Raw genomic sequence first — 18,913 nt, 5'->3', positions numbered from 1 at the left:
ACCCCTGATGCACATTGCACAAAAACAAGTGCTGCAATTTAAGACAGAAAATGTATTGATTCAAATGTATTGATTCAAGCTACCATTCTGCTCACATAATCTACATTTATTTGATAAAAAATACACTACAACTTCAATATTGTGAAATATTATATTTCATATATATTTTAAAATGTAATTTATTCCTCTGATGGCACAGCTGAATTTCAGCCTCAAATGATACTTCTCATGATGATTTGATGCTCAAAAAACATTTCTTATTATTATTATTATTATTATTATCAGTGTTGAAAAAAGTTGTGCTGCTTACTATTTTTGTGGAAACCATGATTCATTTTTCAGTATTCTTTGATGAATTAGAAAGTTCAAAGAACTTGTTTGAAATAGATTTGTAACAGTGTTACTGCCACTTTTAATGCATTTAATGCATCCTTGCTAAATAAAAGTATTACTTTCTTTAAATAAAAATTGAGCATTTTCTCATGTGCAATATGTTGCTTAAAAATCCCTGGCTGATGTTTGAAAGCCGTTCAGCAGATGCATTTAAGGTGTTTAAGATTTTATTTAGATGTTTATCAAATGTTTGTAAAAAAGTTTAAAAATAAAATAAAAAAAATAATCTTTTTCACCCATGTCTCAGTGACGTATGTGTGCTGTTTGGGCAGAAGAATATCTCTGATCAGAGTCAATTTAAAACTCATTTATTTTATAAACCCTAGTTTTTGGCTTTGAAACCTTGTGCATTCTTTGAGCTGAGGTTTGGATTCTTTAATTCCTGCTCTATCAAACTGGCATGTGAGAGCACGATCTTTACTGTTAACAAAAACATCCTGTGTTTATATTTCATGCATACTCCTCAGTCTGTCTGAACCTCACTACTCTTCAACGCATCAGTGCTATTCACTAGTATTTGCATGTCGATGCTGTGTATTTATTGTTCATGTGCTCTTTGTAGTGTGAGAACACATGTGTTTGCTTCACTGTAGGAGGGCTGTGGCGATTGCTCCAAGGGCCTACCAGGTGTGCCCGGCATTGTTGGCTCTAAGGGCGAGAAGGGAGATCAGGGCAAGCCTGGCGCTGTGCCCTTAGAAGGATGTGAACGGGTGAGAGGGATGAATGATGGATGAAGTGATTGGTATTAAACAGACAAGGGTGTGGGTTTGTGTTTTCTGTTTGGTATTCCTTTTCGCTTCCTACAATACCCATTGGTTTTGTTCATACTACAACATATAGTACTGTTTTAATGCGCACAGTTTTCTAAACCCATCTCTATGATCACCTTTACAGTGTTATGAGAAGCTGCAGAGAGAGGAAACACCAAGTGGGCCCGTAAGTTTGTGGATAATATTATATCATAAATAAGATTAGGTTATAATATTATAAAGTTCATATTAATATAAAAACTAAAGTTAATTTAATATTAACTTTAGTTTTTATATTAATATTAACTTTATAATATTATAACCTAATCTTAAACTAAAATATTTAGTTACAATTTTCTGTTCATCATATTTGTTTAGTTTTTTTACTCAAGGTATATTTGTTGTATATCCCTAATTATATTATCTTAAAGCTTCCAAACAATAGGTTTGCATGTATTTTCTCATAATATACATTGTAGCATCTCCTCTTTTCTCACAGCATCTGAAACGGTTTGATAAAGGATTCAGTCTTTCTCCTTTCCAAAAGCCAACTCTGCTCTTATTGGTCAGATGGCCCAGTCTGTTTTGATTGGTCTACCGTTTACACCACGCGTCGGAAACAAAACATCCATTACCATATCTGAATTTCAGCTCCGGAGGCGTTCACTTTCATTTTTTTAACTTTGCAGATCTGTACCATTCACAAACAGCTTTATAACATACTACATGAAATGTAATATCTGAAAAGCACAATAGGGGCACTTTTAACTAGGAAAAACACTTTGTTGTATAAATGACCATGATGAACAGCAGCATTTTGCTAAATAGTTCACATAGGCAGTTATACAAATGGTCTCACTGAATCAGTGGATCATTCTTTTGAAACGGTTCATTTGCATGAATGTCCAAATAAACCAGTTCACAAAATTAATCAGAATGCTAGAAAGAACACTTTAGGGAAGCTATATCACACGATACTGCTGCTCTCTGGAAAAAGTAACTTGTTACTTAAAAAGCTATACTGTATTGCCACGCAACTGAAAATGTTCATTTATTCCATTGTACTAACACAAAGCAGTTCCCTTACATAAAAGTCATTACTTAGTTTTGTCTTCAAATTGTGCAAGCATTTTTTAAATGCAACCCCTTATGTCTGCTCAATGTTTTAAGACGGGTAACAGTGGTCAGTGCACTGGTACACCAGGGCCGCCCGGATTCCCAGGGAGCCCAGGAGGCCGAGGAGAACCGGTAAGAGATTCTGATAACAGTTTCATTACTACCAGTGCCAATTAGAGATTATATAAGAGCCCAATAAGACACTCACATTGTATTAATTCTGTTCCATATTCAGTCCCAGATCTGTGTGATCAGTGGCTTTGGAATGATCTGAAAAGGTGGGGGGAGGGACACATTTATAAACCCTATCATCTTGACTCATGAATATTAAGTAGATGATGTAATATACGCCCAATCATCCTAAATGATTTCCTGAAAGCCAGTTAGGTGGGCGCTAGGGATAGTAGGATTACTTACACCATGCACATTCATTCAGTTCACTGCTGATGCAACCGGTAGTCAGAGGCTTCTGTTTGCTCTTAGTCATCATGTTATATTGCCAGTAATGATTATTTTCCAAAAAGGTGTGTCCCCCTAACCCAGTTATAATGGTTGCTTCCATTATATCCCCTTTTTTCTATAAAACATTATCCTTGTCTGTGTCTTCAGGGTCTTAGAGGTGAGCGAGGACCTCCTGGTTCTGCTGGAATCCCGGTAAGTTTCCACTTTATCCGTTATGCTCTAGATTGTCTCCCTAAAAGGCTATTTCTGGCAGGATTCCCTTTTTTTTAGCCATCTTTTCTTAGTAACTGAGACTGAGTGACCCCAGATGGCTTTCAGAGTGCAGCCCATGTCATAAGAGACAAATCTCAGTGCTGAGACCTTGTTTCAGAAGTGCAGCATACGGTGAACTGTTCTGCATGACTTCATTTAGTCATTAGCATTTAGTCCCATGATGCAGTGTTTGTTTGCACGATCTATTTTCTTTCAGGTTCAGTGTTTTCAATTAGGAAGGACCAAGAAGGGAAAGCAGCATAGTAGCTACTGTTTGCTGTGAGGTTAGAGAGCCCCCTACAGGCTTGGCCCAGAAATGAAGACTTTTTTTCAAAAGAGTCCCAAACCTGTGCCTAACCTAATTTCAAGATGGAAATGAGAGTTAAGACTTAGCTTGTGCCCGTTTTAACTTGTGTGCAATGGCTTGGGAGGATTCTTATTATAGACCAGGAGTCTGCAACCCTTTTTGATATGGGCCTTTAATTTAAAAATTTCTTTTTTTTTATCACAGTGCAATATGTATATGCACACAACCTTTGTTGTTGTTGTTTTAAAACAAAGTAATGACTCTTTTCAGAAAGAATGCATTTCATACATTTGGATTGTTACAAAATATTTCTATTTTTTAAATAAATGCGGTTCTAAAAAAAGGAATTGTACTATTTCACAATACTACTGTGTTTATTGTATTTTTGATTCTGTTGAGTTTCATCACACTTCAATACTAACATCACATTCAGTTTAAAACGAAGTGAAACAGGCTGCATGACAATGAGAAATGAAGAGGCGGGTGCGAGGGACTTCTAACAGGATTGCTTGTTTGTTTATTGATTTTGTCCATTATAAAGGAAGATGTTTCTAAATGTTGCTCTCTTATTATCTTTCTCTCATAGGGGAATATCGGTTTTCCTGGGGCTCAAGGACCCCCTGGCCTGAGTGTAAGTCAAAGCACGCCAACTCACGATCAGCTCAAACAAACACATTCAGAAGATGTCAGTTCAACTTCTTTCATGCGCCTTAATAAATTCCATGATATAGAAATAAAACTGTACTGTTGTGGTGCTTGTTCGATTATCTCTCCAACATGTGGTGCTGACAGGTTATTTTGCAACGTCTTGAACAGCATGTTTTAGCAGAGATTTGGGCTTACTGATGAATCGAGTCTGAGTCAGAATGGATTTTATTTTAATGTCGACCAGCTTTATGCTTTGTGAGCATTATCTGATTCTCTTTAATGTGCTTCAATCGAATCTGAAACAACAAACTCAGCGGTGTAGATTTTTTGCATTTTTTTTTTTCTTTTCCTATTAGCACAAAAAAATGTAAATAAAGATTTACAGTAGGCTGATGGTTTCCAAATTGTGTTTCTGTGGAATTGATCCACTAATAGAATGATATATAACTGAAACGCTGAGGAGACTGTGCAGTCAGCAAGATTAAGGAGTATAACAGAAATGCATTGCCAATAGACACAGCCAATGGAGGGGCTTTATTTCCTCTTGTATTTAAAGATGAAGTCAAATACTCCCTCTCATATTTCTGTTTAATGTGTAGAGACAACCATAAGTGAGCCATTATTTAGTTCCTGAAGAGTCTTGACCTATAGCTGAATAAAATGACCCTATAAAAATGTTTTCTTCCCAGAGGGCGAAACTTGACTTAGTTTTTAACTCTTACTTAGCTCTTTTTATTAATGCTTTTTTTTTCAGAGAGTTACTGAAAGACAGACAATACAGAATTTGTTTTGACATATTGACCAAGAAATCAAGATTAAACAAAAGCATTCCTTACTCTATGAGTAGCTAGCTCCAAAACAGGTTACACTTTATTTTAAGGTGTCGTTGTTACAGTGTAATTATATATTTAAGTACTGAGTAATATTAAGCAAGTACATGTACTTACTATAGGGTTAGAGTAGGATTAGGATTTGGTTGAGGGTTAGTTGCATGTAATTATGTATAATTTACTGTTATTACTATGGTAAGTACATGTAACATATGTTACAAGGACACTGTAAAATAAAGTGTTACCCCAAAATATACTAGTATATTACAATTCAATACAAGTAAAATAATATTCAATTAATATACGTACTACATATATACATATAGTGTAGTAACAATATAGACAAAATGCAGCAAAAATGTAAACAGTACTAAAATAAAGAACTCCTCTAACTAAGGTCAATGCGTTTAGAACAAGTAAATTAGTAAATAAGAACAATCAGTCTAGAAACACTGTTAATTGTTCAAAGAGCACTGACCTTTGTTTAGGGAAATGAGTCAAATCGATTAAGAAAAAACATACTCTGAGTGTTATATCTATATGCAGGAAGCATTTACTGGTTGATTATCCAATATGGTATTCAGCTCAGGTTTACACCACATTATGCTTGCAATAGCTGAAAGGCATGTTTTGTCCCGTGACTATAAAGGTAAAAACAATAAAAAGAATAACTCTGCATCATTTGGCTGTGTTTCTGGAATACAAATTACATTAATTAATTCCCCTTACTTTCAACACTTGCTTATGGAATAAATGCCAATCTGGTGGCAGATGTATACGCTTTTTTTGTATTGTGATTTAAGATCAAAATGATCTGAACTGCAAGGCAGTGAGAAATCATAAGTATTTTCCAACAAGACCAAAAAGGAGCTTGATTATTGTGTGATTTTATTATATTAATATTTTTGCCAGCTCTTTCTCTAATGCCTCTTTGCCTCTTTTTTTTTTTTTTTTAATCATAGGGTCAACAAGGTCAGAGAGGGACAGATGGGCTTGCAGGACAGAAAGGTGAACAGGTGAGTCAGCTTACAGGATATGTCCTGAGTAATTCTGGAATATAGACTAAAAAGGCGCCTATGCACAGTTTGCCGTTTTATTGAGTGGTTTTGTTGTTTTATCAAGGGTCCACCTGGAAATCCTGGCTATCCTGGAAATATGGGACCACCTGGACTCCCTGTAAGTGAAATATACATTTTATGCAATGGACCAGATGCAGAGGCATCATATTTTAATGTTTTGTGACAGGTGATATAACTGCTAAATGTTTGATTGGCGGGTTGAAATCGTTATCCTTTTTTCCAGGGACTTAAAGGAGAGCGTGGCAATCCAGGCACTGCAGGGCATAAAGGAGAATCAGTAAGAATGCTCTGTTTGAACAATGTTAAACTTACAGTGTCCAGATTATTCAGTGACTTTCAATGGGATCTGTTTCTTATGTCAACTGCAGTTTCACGCATCACAAATGTCATGAAATGTTTGAAACTCCTGTTTAAATGTGTATAAATACATCTATATTTAAAAAGTTTTGGGTCTGTAAGATTTATTATGGTTTTTGAAAGAAGTTTTTTATCCTCACCAAGGATGCAATTATTTAATCAAAACTACACTAAAAATATAATATTTTTAAATACGTAATATTTTTAAATATTATTACAATTTTTTTTTTTTTTTACAGTTTTCTATTTAAAGTGCCCCTGTAGTCAATAATTGCATCCCTTAAATTCATCTTTGATCACCAAAATTGCATACAGTATTTAAACGTTTATTCCTTGAAAAAATGTCTTCATGCCTTAAAATAGCTTGATTGTAACTCTACACCCTTGCCTCATTTAGTATACACGGTTCTATGAATATGCAAATTAGCCCCGCCTCCACTCACTCACACCAGCTCAGAGATCCACTCGTTGACCATCACACGTTGACTAGATTGGTTACAAGGTAGTTTGTGACATCAGAAACACCAGCGATTTCAAACCTGAGACTGTCTTTGGTTCACTGCAGTTTTAAAGAGGAAATACTCAGCAATGGTGTTGACTTATGAATTTACACATGCTTTGTCTTAAAGCATATTAAAAACACAACATAGACATATAAACAACATTAAAAGCTTGATTTTCACCACAGGGGGACTTTTAAATATATTTATAAAGTAATTTATTTTTGTGACGCAAAGCTGAATCTTCAGCATCAATACACCAGTCATCAGTGTCACATGATCCTTCAGAAATCATTTTAATATGCTGATTTGCTGCTCAAGAAACATTTCTTTTTCTTATTCTATTTTTTTCAGGATTCTTTGATGAATAGAAAGTACAAAAGAACAGCGTTTATTTAAAATAGAAATCTTTTGTAACAATGTAAAAGTATTTAATTTCATTTTAATCGTAATATGTCCATGTTGAATGCAAGTGTTAATTTCTTTAAAAAATTACAAAATCTTACTGACCCTGAACTTTTCAACGCATATGATATGCACAAAAAATGCCTACTTTTCAGAACACCTCAACCTTTTATTCTCCTTTTATTCTGACTCTCCTTTGGGGGGCCACACAGGAACATACACTGAGGAAATATTTGAATGACTTGATAAACAGTGTTTGAAACTTTGCACTCGTTTTATATAGGGCCCACCGGGATCTCCAGGTTATCAAGGACCGGTTGGCCCAGCAGTGAGTAAACATCCAGTTTTAATGCTGTTATTATTTCTGCTTCTCGTATACTCTGACCCTCAATAGCACTGCACTTCATTGGTTTGTCTTTTTCATTGGCTTTTTCAAAACCAACCTTTATGTCTGTCTTGGATGGCTGATAATCATGCACGATATATATTAGAAGCCAGATTCTCTTTTGTATTCTCTTTGTGAGTAATAACTCTCAGATCAAACAAACAAGCTTCAACTTGAAAAACTGTTAGGAGAACATTGATTTTTGTTCTTTCCTTTTCACAAAGATTCAACATTGTTCTCAAAAACTGTGACAATTTGTAGTGTTGAACAACATACGTTTTCTTGACTGGCAGGGTCCTAAAGGGGAAGCTGGAACATTGGGACCCGTGGGACCAAAGGGAGATCAGGTGTGAAAGCATGTCACTGATGTATTGGCAACAAAAATCTTTCTTTAAAATGTTTCTATATATGTCATATCCCTTGATATCACATTCTCGTGATACCTTATTTATTCATAATACAATATGTAGAGCAAGCTGTTCTGTTTGCGTTTTCAAATTTACAAGCCCAAGATCTGAGAAATGTTCTAAACATATACTGTTTTTCCTTGGAAAATAAATATTTATAACTTTGTGTATCCACTCAATAAATTCCCAGGTGGATCCCCTTCATTTTGTTGCTGTGTTTACGAATTACAGTGCACACAGTAACAGTTCTCACATCTTTTGTATTCAGGGCTTCCAAGGATCCCAAGGATTCCCAGGACAACAGGTGGGATTTAAATCATTATCATTCATCATTTAGTCACTATTTCCCTTACCTGTCATATAGAGTCCACTCGCATTCTGGTATGGGACACCCACTTTTCACAATCCAATCAATTCCTGATGGATTAAGTCAAGTTTCGGCCAACATTTTTTCATTCAATATTCTGTTTTATTTGAATATAGAATAGAAATAGAATTAATATTGATGTCTGAATTCTGAAATAAGCCTAATCTCTTTGTATATGCTAATGGACCAATCCCAGATCTCTTACTGTTGCCTTCATGTCTCCAGGGTCCTCCAGGTTTCCCAGGAAAAGCAGGTCCTGCGGGCCCTCCAGGACCACAGGCTGAGAAAGCAAGTGACCGTTCTATAATGCCTGAACATGCATTGATGAATGAAATTATACCACATGGGTGACATTCCTCGCTCACGTTGGAAATAAATCCTTATAAGAGCAATGACATTTGATGGATGACTCACCATTTACATTCATCTGCATTATCTCTAACGGTCACTTTCACAAACAAGCACTCTGACATACCGCACTTTGGATGTAAAATGGCTTGACATGTGGAATGTAGATGCTTCTCTATCAAGCACTCACCTTAATGTATCTACTCCACTAGGGTAGTGCTGGACTTCAGGGCTCACAGGGACCCACAGGTCCTCCAGGATCACCCGGGGGCCCAGGCATGCCTGTGAGTGTCAGAATCCTCCGGATAGACTCCTGTTAAAGCAGACATTCAGCCTATCATGTCTCTGTAATCATTAAAACTTTGACTAAATAAGGATTTTGTTTTGCTTTGCATTTTGTGTTTGTTTAAAGGGACCACCTGGAATGGAAGGACTTGATGGCAAAGATGGAAAACCAGGTTTAAGGGTCAGTAAAAAAATTATATATATATATTTATATTTATTTATTTATTATGTATGTGTGTGTGTGTGTGTTGTTTTTGTCACAGTTGTTTCATCTGTTTTATTCTTACAATCTCACAGGGTGAACCAGGACCAGCTGGCCCTGCTGGACCCAGGGGAATACCGGTATTAACCGTTTCTTTCTTCGTTTTCATTTCCAAGTTCTTTATAGATTTAAGCAGTGACGCATGAATACAAAAATCAACAGTTGGAACAAAGCCTGAAACAAAGAACAAAGTCAACTTTAATTAAGCGTCTCCGAGGAGGAGCTTGACTTGCTTTAGTTTTGACTTTTCTCTGATTGGAAGAGGCTCACTGTGTAACTGTTTTTTCATTCCAGGGTTTCAAGGGCATCAAAGGGCACACAGGTCTCCCAGGACTGAAAGTACGAGCCTTTTCTTGTGTTTCATAGCCTTGTCTTTCTTTCTATTAGAAAAGTTTAGTGCATAAATGAATAAAAGATGAAAGTTTCCATTGATCCTGACTTTAAAGCTGATGTGTGTAATGTTTTTGATGTTATAATACTTTCTTTAAAGAGCAGAGGCAACCACAAGTTAGCCATATATGAGCTGAAAAGTGTTATTATTTCAGTTTTTATGTTGTTCTGTTCGTTTTAAATCGCCCAACATGTCAAGTTCGAGCTCAGCCTATGGCGTAAGTTTGGGGTGGGACTATAAGGAAACTGCTTGGAAACTATCATTATTTTTGCAAATCCTTACTGTATGCCACTTCTAATTGCACAAAAAGCTGCTTTTATTTCTGTATATTATTCTGTCTTTTTACATATTTCTTTGTCATTTATGCTGCATCACCCCTCTCTTTTCTTCATTGTTATCTGTAGGGAGATAGAGGACCTCAGGGACCAGCTGGAGCAACAGGAAGGGCTGGTCTAGAGGTAAGCTGTTTTCTATTAGATATTTTGCCATTGCACCTTTATACGCCATAGATTTCTCTACAAATCTCTATAGATTTTAGATAATGAAAGAATGCTCTGAAAATAGGTTTCTGCACCCTTAAACCAGAAACATAGTCTATGTAAGAAAGCAAACAAAGATACCAATGCTTGGCCAATGTATTTCAAGTGTGTGATCCCAGTGTACATTCCTAATGTGTGTTGTCATGTTACTGTGGAAGTAACAAACCTCAGAACTCAAGGGAGTGACTGAGTTATACTTGTGTTTATAATAACTGATTTGTTCAGGAATATTCTCTTTAAGCGTTTGCTATATCATGGCAGTAATTAGAAGACAATTGTCCATAATGAAATAATATTATATGGTGGCGGCAAACATGAGAATGCAACACTTACTTGCATTGTGCTATGAATTGTGATCTGACACCTCTGGATAATTAAAAATGTTTTTACTTGTATTTCAGGGTGATCCTGGTTCTCCTGGACCTCAAGGACCACCTGGAGCTCCAGGACATATGGTAAGTATTTAAAATGTTTTATAATCTATTTTCTTTAGTTTGTACATATGCACTACTGTTCAAAAATCAAAAGATTTTTAAATGTTTTTGAAAGAACTCACCAAGGCGGTATTTATTTAATATAGTAAAAAAGCATAATATTGTTAAATATTTGTACAAATTAAAATAAGTTTTCTATTTTAATATACTTTCAAATGTAATTTATTCCTGTGATGGCAAAGTATCATTACTCTAGTCTTCAGTGTCATATGATCCTTCAGAAATCAGATTTGCTCAAGAAACACTTCTTATTATTATCAATGTTGAAAACAGTTTTAATATTTTTGTGGAAACCAGGATACTTTTTTTCAGGAGTACTTGATGAATAGAACGAGCAAGAAAAAAAAAAACAGCATGTATTTGAAGTAAAAAAAAATGGTAACATTATAAATGTCTATATTATCACTATAGTATTAATGTCTATATTACTTTAATTAAAGTATTAAAAAAATAAATCTTACTGACCTCAAACTTTTGAACGTTAGTGTACAGAAAAAAAACTTGAGAATGTAATGGTATAATGCTTGTAACTGGAAACTTCCAGGGTTCTGCTGGATCTTCAGGGCCACCAGGACCAGTTGGGCCACCTGGACTGGTGAGAAAAATTGTCTTCTAAAACAGATAATGTGTCAGTGATGTTTTTAATGAGTTGAATTCTTTACTGTGTCTTTTTGTTCTTAACCAGGGCATTAAGGGAGAAAAAGGTGAAGCGGGAGAGAGAGGACAGGGTGGATTACCTGGCCCCCCTGGGGTCCCAGGTCATCCAGGGCTGATGGTCAGTACCTAAACTTAGTTTGTTTTCAATAATATTTACCAAAAGTTTTTATAGACTCTAATTAAATTATTCTTTCAAACCCTTTTTTCTGTAGGGTGAACCAGGAAGTGATGGAGCGGCGGGTAAAGACGTAAGTATCTCCTTTGATTTGCATTAGTATACGATCTTTTAAATACAATATAACTTTGTAAACACAATTTACTCAAAATGCACATCATTGTTAAGCCATCATTCCAAAGATTCTGTCTCCAAGTTGGTAAAAATATGTTTCTTTGACTGTTGGATTTTTTTTTTACCAATGCCTCTGCCTCATAGAAACCAGGATTACTTTTATTTGGACATGCAGAGATGTAAATGTATAGTCAGTTTTGAATTTTTAATAATGTGTTTACATGGAACAGATTTCAGATTAACACAGGTAAATGCCAGCGGTCTAACTTAGAATTTTAGAAACTTTATAGAAGTTTAATTGGATTATTATTACTTCCGATTAGCACAGGTTAATGCCAGCTGTCTTGTTATGTTTACAGTAAACAATGTACTAAAAACGGAAAAGTTTTTCCCTTGGCGTTTTTCTCGTACGGATGACAACATTGTCAATTTGTCACTTTGTAAAGAAAAATTATAAGACACGTTTTTTTAGTTTACACAGAGACAATAATGGTATCTTTGAAACCCGTTTTTTAAAGGTTTGCGTTTTTTAGGCCCTCAAAACGCTGTTAAGGCCAAAATTCATAAAAGTTTTTGTTGAAAACGGACCCTTATTCAGAATTCTAGGAACTTTCTAGACAGGGTTCCCGCGGGGTCTTAAAAAGTCTAAAATTCTGAACTTCAAATTTAAGGCCTTAAAAAGTCTTAAAAACGGCCAGATTTTCATCCGCGGTCTTAAATTACATTTAGTCAGGTCTTAAAAAGGGTTTACCCTCGTTTATTTCCAGAAACGCTGGCCGCAGAAAGTTATTACAAAATAGCAAAAAAGTATCGAGTCGTAGCCTACAAAGCGGAGCTCTAGTGCAGGGTCTCCAACACGTCGCTCACGGCCTGATTGGAGGTCGCTCGCCAAGAGGCCGTTCACATATCGCGTCTTTTGCGCGCTCAAGTTCGTTCAAATGTAGGCGCGCGGTAAGCGTAATAGAAGCGACACGCTCGTTTTTTCCAGGCGCTGTCTGAAAGCTCAGTCAACAGGAATGATGGGTGTGCACCCAAACACTACGGGTGGTGTTCTCTTCTCCGTAAATAAATCTTGTAGCAGAGCTACAGCAAGCGTTTTTCGGTGGTGGGAAATCCATTAGCCACTAAAACTTTTTTGTCATTGTGGAGACCAGTGTTGCCAGATTGGAAATGTCAAAGTATCGTACCAGAAGCTCAAAATTATCGTATTTGGAAGAAAATTATCGTACACGAGTCAAACCTGTACACAATACAGCATAGAAATGACAGTCAAGAAATCTCCAACGGGGGGGGGGGGGGGGGGGGGGGGGGGTTGGGGGGTTGTGAGGCACACTAGCACACACACGCAGGGTCTCTCGCTCCCTCTCTCTATACGTTCTTATCACGGTAGACGTACAATCAACAGCTAGATCAATGAGAAACCCTATGATTACAACGACCATCATTTGAAGTGTCAAATTATCGTACATTATAGGATTTTTTCCATTATTGATCGTACATCGTACAGAGGTCAAAATTATCGTACAAATACGATAATTATCGTACATCTGGCAACACTGGTGGAGACGCAGGGCATGATTGCATAGCAAGGACAGACGCCACGGGAAAATCGGACCTAATTTTACTATTAATAATAAAAGATAAGCTAAAGTGCATTGTAAATGTCAGTAATTTATCTTTTTGGACTATATTATACTATTATACTATAAAAAATATTTAAAGTCTGAAATATGTGAGGTTTATCTTTTTATAAAACCTTTTTTGTCAAACCTTTATTTTAACTTGTACATGTTAGTATATAACATGCAAGACACAAATATTCATTTTTAATGGAAATTTATTTGTTATTTGCTGGTTTTCGACATAAAACATGGTGAATTGATTTCATTGTGTAGTATTTGTACTTTTTGAACAGGATTCTGTGATAACCATGATCATTTTTGTCACTATAATCATGAAATTAAATGTTCATGCCATTTCATCTCTAGTCATGATCAACTATGATCAACTAAAATCAACTAATTATGTGTTTTTTACAGTATAATATGCAAAGTACAATTTTCTATAAAAAAAAATTTTTTTATTCTGTTCTTTTCTCTGACACGCGTTGTTGGGTGTGGAAGGTTACTAATGTGATTTATCTGTAAATTAAATTAATGCTTTTTCAATTACTGAATTCATTGAAATAAAATTAATTCTTTGATTTGAATATTTATTTGGTAATGCGTCGTGTAGGTCTTAAATTTCAATCTTTATGGTCTTAAAATGTCTTAAAAAGGTCTTAAATTTGACTTACTGAAACCTGCAAGAACCTTGTTCTAGAAGCTTAATTGGATTATTATTACAAATTCCAGCTGTCTTATTTAGAATTCTAAACTTTCTAGAAGCTTAATTGGATGATTAAAATCAGGTTAGTGCAATTACCGTATATTTACACATTCTTAATCGAAATATGGCCAAATTCTGATTGATTTAGGAATGTTCTTGTGCACATAGACACAATGGTTATTACTGCATAACTCTGTACTATTTGTCCCAGTTTCACTCCTCTAATTATTTGTAACCGCAGGGATCCCCAGGTCTGCCTGGAGAACCTGGTCCACAGGGACTGAAGGTAATGTGCATTGCTTTCACATCTCTGTTATAATGTCTTTGCATCATTGAACACTGTCATCTATTAACATGTATTTGGATACATCTTATTCAGGCAAAAGAGAGTGGCTTTCCCCTCCAATCAATGTGTGCTCAACAACATCCAGTTAGTTTGTGTGCTTACATTTGTTCAATGAAGTTGTCAGGTGGCTCCATCTGCAATCACAAGAGTCTGTTATCTAACCTGACTTTACCATCACTCTTTATTTATTTTTTTATTTTTTTTTACCTCATCTGCCACAGTAGCCTGTTTGAACACCACTCTCAGCTTACATAGTGACACCATTATACTCTGTAATAAAGCCATACAGGAGCATCTGTCACTGTGACAGGACAGCATTGTCAGGTTTTTGAAGTTTGGGCTTGAATGAGATGAGAGCAGTGCTTTTCCCTCACCCCATTACCAGAAGCCCTCAAATGTGTAAACAAGTGACTCGCTCTATATAGACTGCTACATGCACAGCATCAGTGTTAGGAATCAGTGCTTCTCAGTGCTTGAAACTGTAGCTTCACAAGCTACTTGTAAATTAATATATTAAAACTACCCTACCCTAAACTACAATACAAGCCATTAGCAAAAAGTAGCCAACTACATTGAAGCTATTAAGGTGCCAGTAGAACTATTTGCATTAAATATATTGAAATATAGTCAATGAAATTTGTCAAGACCAGACATTAGATAAGACAAGAATTTATATAACCAAAGAACAGTAGCAATTAAGTATATTATCCACACAAAAAAAGTCCATTAAACTGATTATCATTTGTGTTATTCTTTACAATCCACTTCATAAATCCACATGCAATTTCCTTTAAATTGGTGATAACAACAGTAAATTGTTTAGTGTTGTACTATACACACTACATTTTAGATTGGACAGTATGCATAAGTTGACATTTGTTAACATAAGTAATTTTTTTGATGAATCTGCACGTATTTATTTTGATGTGAACAAAACAGCGAGGCTGTAAGGGATAGAAGTACAGCACAGCACATACAGTACTTTAAATGGTTTTTTGTCCACTTGAAAAAAAAAGAGACATATTTTCAATGTTTTCAAAGCAAAGGCACACTACAATACAAGCCATTAAAGCTATCCCTCACTCATCTGTAGACTAAGCTACATTGATTAATCAATAGCTAATTTACAAAAATAGTTATAAAAAAAGTATTTAACCAGCAAAGGGTTTTTCAGAAGCAGAAAATTGAATTCACACAAAATAATGCAAAGCAGAATGAAATGATAGGCCACAATTATAGTGTTCACTGTATTTTTCACCACCCTTTTCATAAAAGTAGATTGGATGGACCTTGAACATTTTATTTTGTGGACTGTATAGTGCTGAGTTTCTATATAAAGGCCATTATGCGGTGCTATTACAAGGATCATTGAGTAGCCTGTGGTCATTGTCCTAGAGTCTCCTGTGTGGTAAATCACAGCTACTCCTTTAACCCTGTCCAGGGTGAAGCAGGGACTGCAGGGCAAAGGGGAGCCCCGGGAGAGCGCGGACGTCCCGGCCCACCAGGAGGAGGCTTTGGTTTTAGCTCTGGCTCCAAAGGACCAGAAGGGATCATAGGACCTGCCGGACCCCGTGGCGAAAGGGGAAGCCCCGGTTCACCTGGACAAGCTGGTACCCCCGGATCACCAGGAATCCCAGGGAATGATGTGAGGCTTATTCAGAAGCTATGTTCCCATCCAAAGTTTCTTGGTTTATCATTTGAAAGTGAATTAAGACAGCCATAAATATTAGTTTTGTCATTTTACTGTTGTAATGTTAAATAAAATTATTATGTAATTTTTCTTAAATATTCAATATTTTTTTATTTTACAGTGTATACATTTCTTATTTTTATTTAGTATTTATATATATATATATATATTTATATATATATTTATTTATTTTTAGGTTTTTTTACATTTTAAATCGCAATTTGATTGTTTCCTCAAATTTTGAAGCCTTAGTACAGAAAAAATAACCTTGGCTGGAATAGTTTATTAACTAACAGAAACTCCGGCCTGCAGTACCATAGAGAACAGTATCTACTTTGAGAAACAATAGATCTTGTTTTGCAGAATAGTATATATGCAGTATATGAGTATTTTAACTTCGAAATGTATCTATTTTTTCCAGGCTGTTGTAAACTATGATGAAATAAGATCCTTCATCAGACAGCAGGTCATAAAGATCTTTGACGGTGAGAGAACTTTTGTGACCAGACATGTCTAGATGATGAGATATCTGGGACTTTTTCTTTAGATAGTTTATTTCACAGAGAAAGTGTTTTAGGTTGGTTTTCAACGTTCATTTGTTCTCGCAGAGCGCATGGGCTACTACATGTCACGAATGCAGATGCCTGTGGAGATGGTTGCGTCCCCTGGCCGACCAGGACCCCCAGGGAAAGATGGAAATCCAGGCATCCAAGGGCCGCCGGGGATGCCGGGCCGCTCTGGGCAGATTGGCCGTGAAGGAAGGCAGGGACCCATGGGTCCACCTGGTAAGATGAACTAATGTGCTAATGTTTCATACAGCGGTCCAATGTTCCATTTGCCCAGTCTTCCACATGGATGCTTTCGTGTGTCCCCAGGTGCCCCTGGTGTAAAGGGAGAGAAAGGAGATAAGGGTATAGGAGAGATGGGAGACAGTGGTCCTCCGGGTGCTCCAGGTCTGACTCTGGTTTTCAAAATTGGAGGTCATTTTGCCAAATGTATTCCACTGTCATACTGTAATTTATTTTTCTTTCCTTCCATCCCTCTTAGGTGCCCCTGGTCCTCCTGGTTATGGTAAGATGGGACCACCAGGTTCTTCTGGTCAGCAGGGCATCCCTGGGATTCCTGGACCTCCAGGACCCTCTGGACAGAAGGGCAAGGATGGCCGTTGTCACCCGTCAGACTGTATGAGTATGCCTGTGGAGTACAATCCCAAGGGTCCCATGTCTGCCAAAGGTCCCATGTACTAGAAGAGGGTTTAAGAGAAGTAAAAGATAGAGGATGGTACCCCAAGATTGACATTCTCACAATTACCTACCTGTACCTTCTAAGGCTTCTGAGAAGATCCATGGAGAACCAAAGGATTAATGTGCGTTTCCTTTCCACATGATGCAATGCCAAAACACTGGTTCACCACGAATGGGGGACATTTGTAAGTTATTGTCTGCTGTTGAACCAGTGAAGACATCCCAAGATTGAGTGCCTTAATTCCTGAAAACTGTCCCATAATGCCACCCTTGCATCATAAACTGTTTTTCTATGATTTATTATTACAGTAAATTGAAGACTTTTAGTTCCCTGGACATACAAGGTGTTTAAAGTCATTATTGGTGCTCAGATTTATTCATCATTCAACATTTTCATATCTTTACTAGCCCCGGCGAGAGCATTTATTTTGACACTTCACATCAGTCTTTAAGGCCCTTGATTATCTTTAAGCAATATTCTGAATTAAATACAAGTTAAAATCATCTATGGCATGCTGTTGATTACTGCAGGAATTTTTTTTGACTTATATCTCAGTTTGTGAAAAAATGTTGAGAGTTTTGCACTTATAATGGAAGTTTACGGGGCAAGCATTCAACTTTTTTTGTAACAAAATGAGCTATGAAATGATTTTCTGTTGAAATCGACTTCATGCCACAGATGCTGTTAATAAGGCTTGTGTTGAATCTGGAATATTCCTTTAATAATATTTTTGTAAGGGGGTCGTTTTGGCAGCTGCTAATTTTGCTATATTACTGCTTTGGCAAAGACAATGTGGCATAAATATCCATCCAGTTTCCAGTGAATAATTTGTTCCATAGTGTGAGCCATTTAATATAAAAATAGTTTGATGTTATCATTAGAGGCATAGATACAATTGCCCTAATTGACTGTTAATTATTCAAAATGAACTTCCCCAAGGGCTCGTGTTGTACATATTCATATTTATATGTAATGGCTTTTTGTACTTGTAAAAAAAAAAAAAAAAGACATCAGCATGGCAGCCCTTTTTATTGTCGTCTCAGATATTTTGGAATAATTGTATAAGCTCTAAACAAATGGATGTTTTGTAAAGGTAGGTTTTATATGCAAATTTTGGGTTAAAAAGCAATTTTGTGACGTTGCACCGGACGGAGAGAGATTTTATTTTTATAAGAGTATTTCAGTGACACCTATCTCTCTTTGAGCCCTGTGATGACATCTCCTCCAACACCACTCTGGACTCTTAAACTTGAATTTACTTTGATATACTGTACCACTTGCAGCAGAACCATCATGTGCTCCTAGAACACTCTTAAATATATATTGCACCCCTCTTCCCTCATAATCTTAAATATGCTTTGCTAGTCGTCCTAAAAAACGCCAGATCCCCAGCCTTCACAGTTCAGTCATCTCTAAAGCAAACGGCATCTCTGATTCTCTGCTGCGTCAGCCAGTCTGATGCTTTTACACTGCACTTTATCACTCCCTCGGACTGTATGCGTGTGAATGTGTGTGAAGATAGCGAGAAAGATTCTGTATCTATAATGAGAGGATAGTTGAAAAGTTTTTAGCAGAGCCATTGACAATTTTTAAATTACGCTGTTTTCATGAAGTGAATGTAATGAGCATTCAGCCTTTCAACCGTTTATTTATCCCAAGCTTTAAGAAAAATCTCCCCCTTCATCATGCAACTCATCATAGTGCTATTTGTAAGTAAAGTTATTTGTGTGCACATTTTTTTTAAAGAAACTTAAAGAGAAGCAATAAAAGTTTTGAAAGCAG

General features: G+C 36.3%; 1 protein-coding gene across 4 annotated transcripts in view; it reads left to right on the top strand.

Moving 5' to 3' along the window:
• col16a1 (collagen, type XVI, alpha 1) overlaps window positions 1–18,913 on the top strand; it is a 76,837-nt gene extending 57,924 nt beyond the window's left edge. For all 4 annotated transcript variants that reach the window (XM_084130683.1, XM_084130681.1, XM_084130682.1 and 1 more), the window contains 27 exons: window positions 987–1,103; window positions 1,288–1,329; window positions 2,313–2,390; window positions 2,868–2,912; window positions 3,866–3,910; window positions 5,720–5,773; window positions 5,880–5,933; window positions 6,060–6,113; window positions 7,382–7,426; window positions 7,777–7,830; window positions 8,159–8,194; window positions 8,483–8,545; window positions 8,818–8,889; window positions 9,018–9,071; window positions 9,188–9,232; window positions 9,447–9,491; window positions 9,948–10,001; window positions 10,484–10,537; window positions 11,121–11,171; window positions 11,262–11,351; window positions 11,446–11,481; window positions 14,092–14,136; window positions 15,638–15,841; window positions 16,308–16,371; window positions 16,495–16,671; window positions 16,762–16,839; window positions 16,934–18,913. In XM_084130683.1, coding sequence (XP_083986809.1) covers window positions 987–1,103; window positions 1,288–1,329; window positions 2,313–2,390; window positions 2,868–2,912; window positions 3,866–3,910; window positions 5,720–5,773; window positions 5,880–5,933; window positions 6,060–6,113; window positions 7,382–7,426; window positions 7,777–7,830; window positions 8,159–8,194; window positions 8,483–8,545; window positions 8,818–8,889; window positions 9,018–9,071; window positions 9,188–9,232; window positions 9,447–9,491; window positions 9,948–10,001; window positions 10,484–10,537; window positions 11,121–11,171; window positions 11,262–11,351; window positions 11,446–11,481; window positions 14,092–14,136; window positions 15,638–15,841; window positions 16,308–16,371; window positions 16,495–16,671; window positions 16,762–16,839; window positions 16,934–17,133 — 1,956 coding nt within the window. In that variant the 3' untranslated portion in view covers window positions 17,134–18,913. The remainder of the gene's footprint in view (window positions 1–986; window positions 1,104–1,287; window positions 1,330–2,312; window positions 2,391–2,867; window positions 2,913–3,865; window positions 3,911–5,719; window positions 5,774–5,879; window positions 5,934–6,059; window positions 6,114–7,381; window positions 7,427–7,776; window positions 7,831–8,158; window positions 8,195–8,482; window positions 8,546–8,817; window positions 8,890–9,017; window positions 9,072–9,187; window positions 9,233–9,446; window positions 9,492–9,947; window positions 10,002–10,483; window positions 10,538–11,120; window positions 11,172–11,261; window positions 11,352–11,445; window positions 11,482–14,091; window positions 14,137–15,637; window positions 15,842–16,307; window positions 16,372–16,494; window positions 16,672–16,761; window positions 16,840–16,933) is intronic.

Source organism: Abramis brama (assembly GCF_963993115.1).
Source record: "Abramis brama genome assembly, chromosome: 12".
Classification (NCBI taxonomy): Eukaryota; Metazoa; Chordata; class Actinopteri; order Cypriniformes; family Leuciscidae; genus Abramis; species Abramis brama.
The sequence above is the reverse complement of the archived record's forward strand: the minus strand, read 5'-3'. Positions and strand labels throughout refer to the sequence as shown.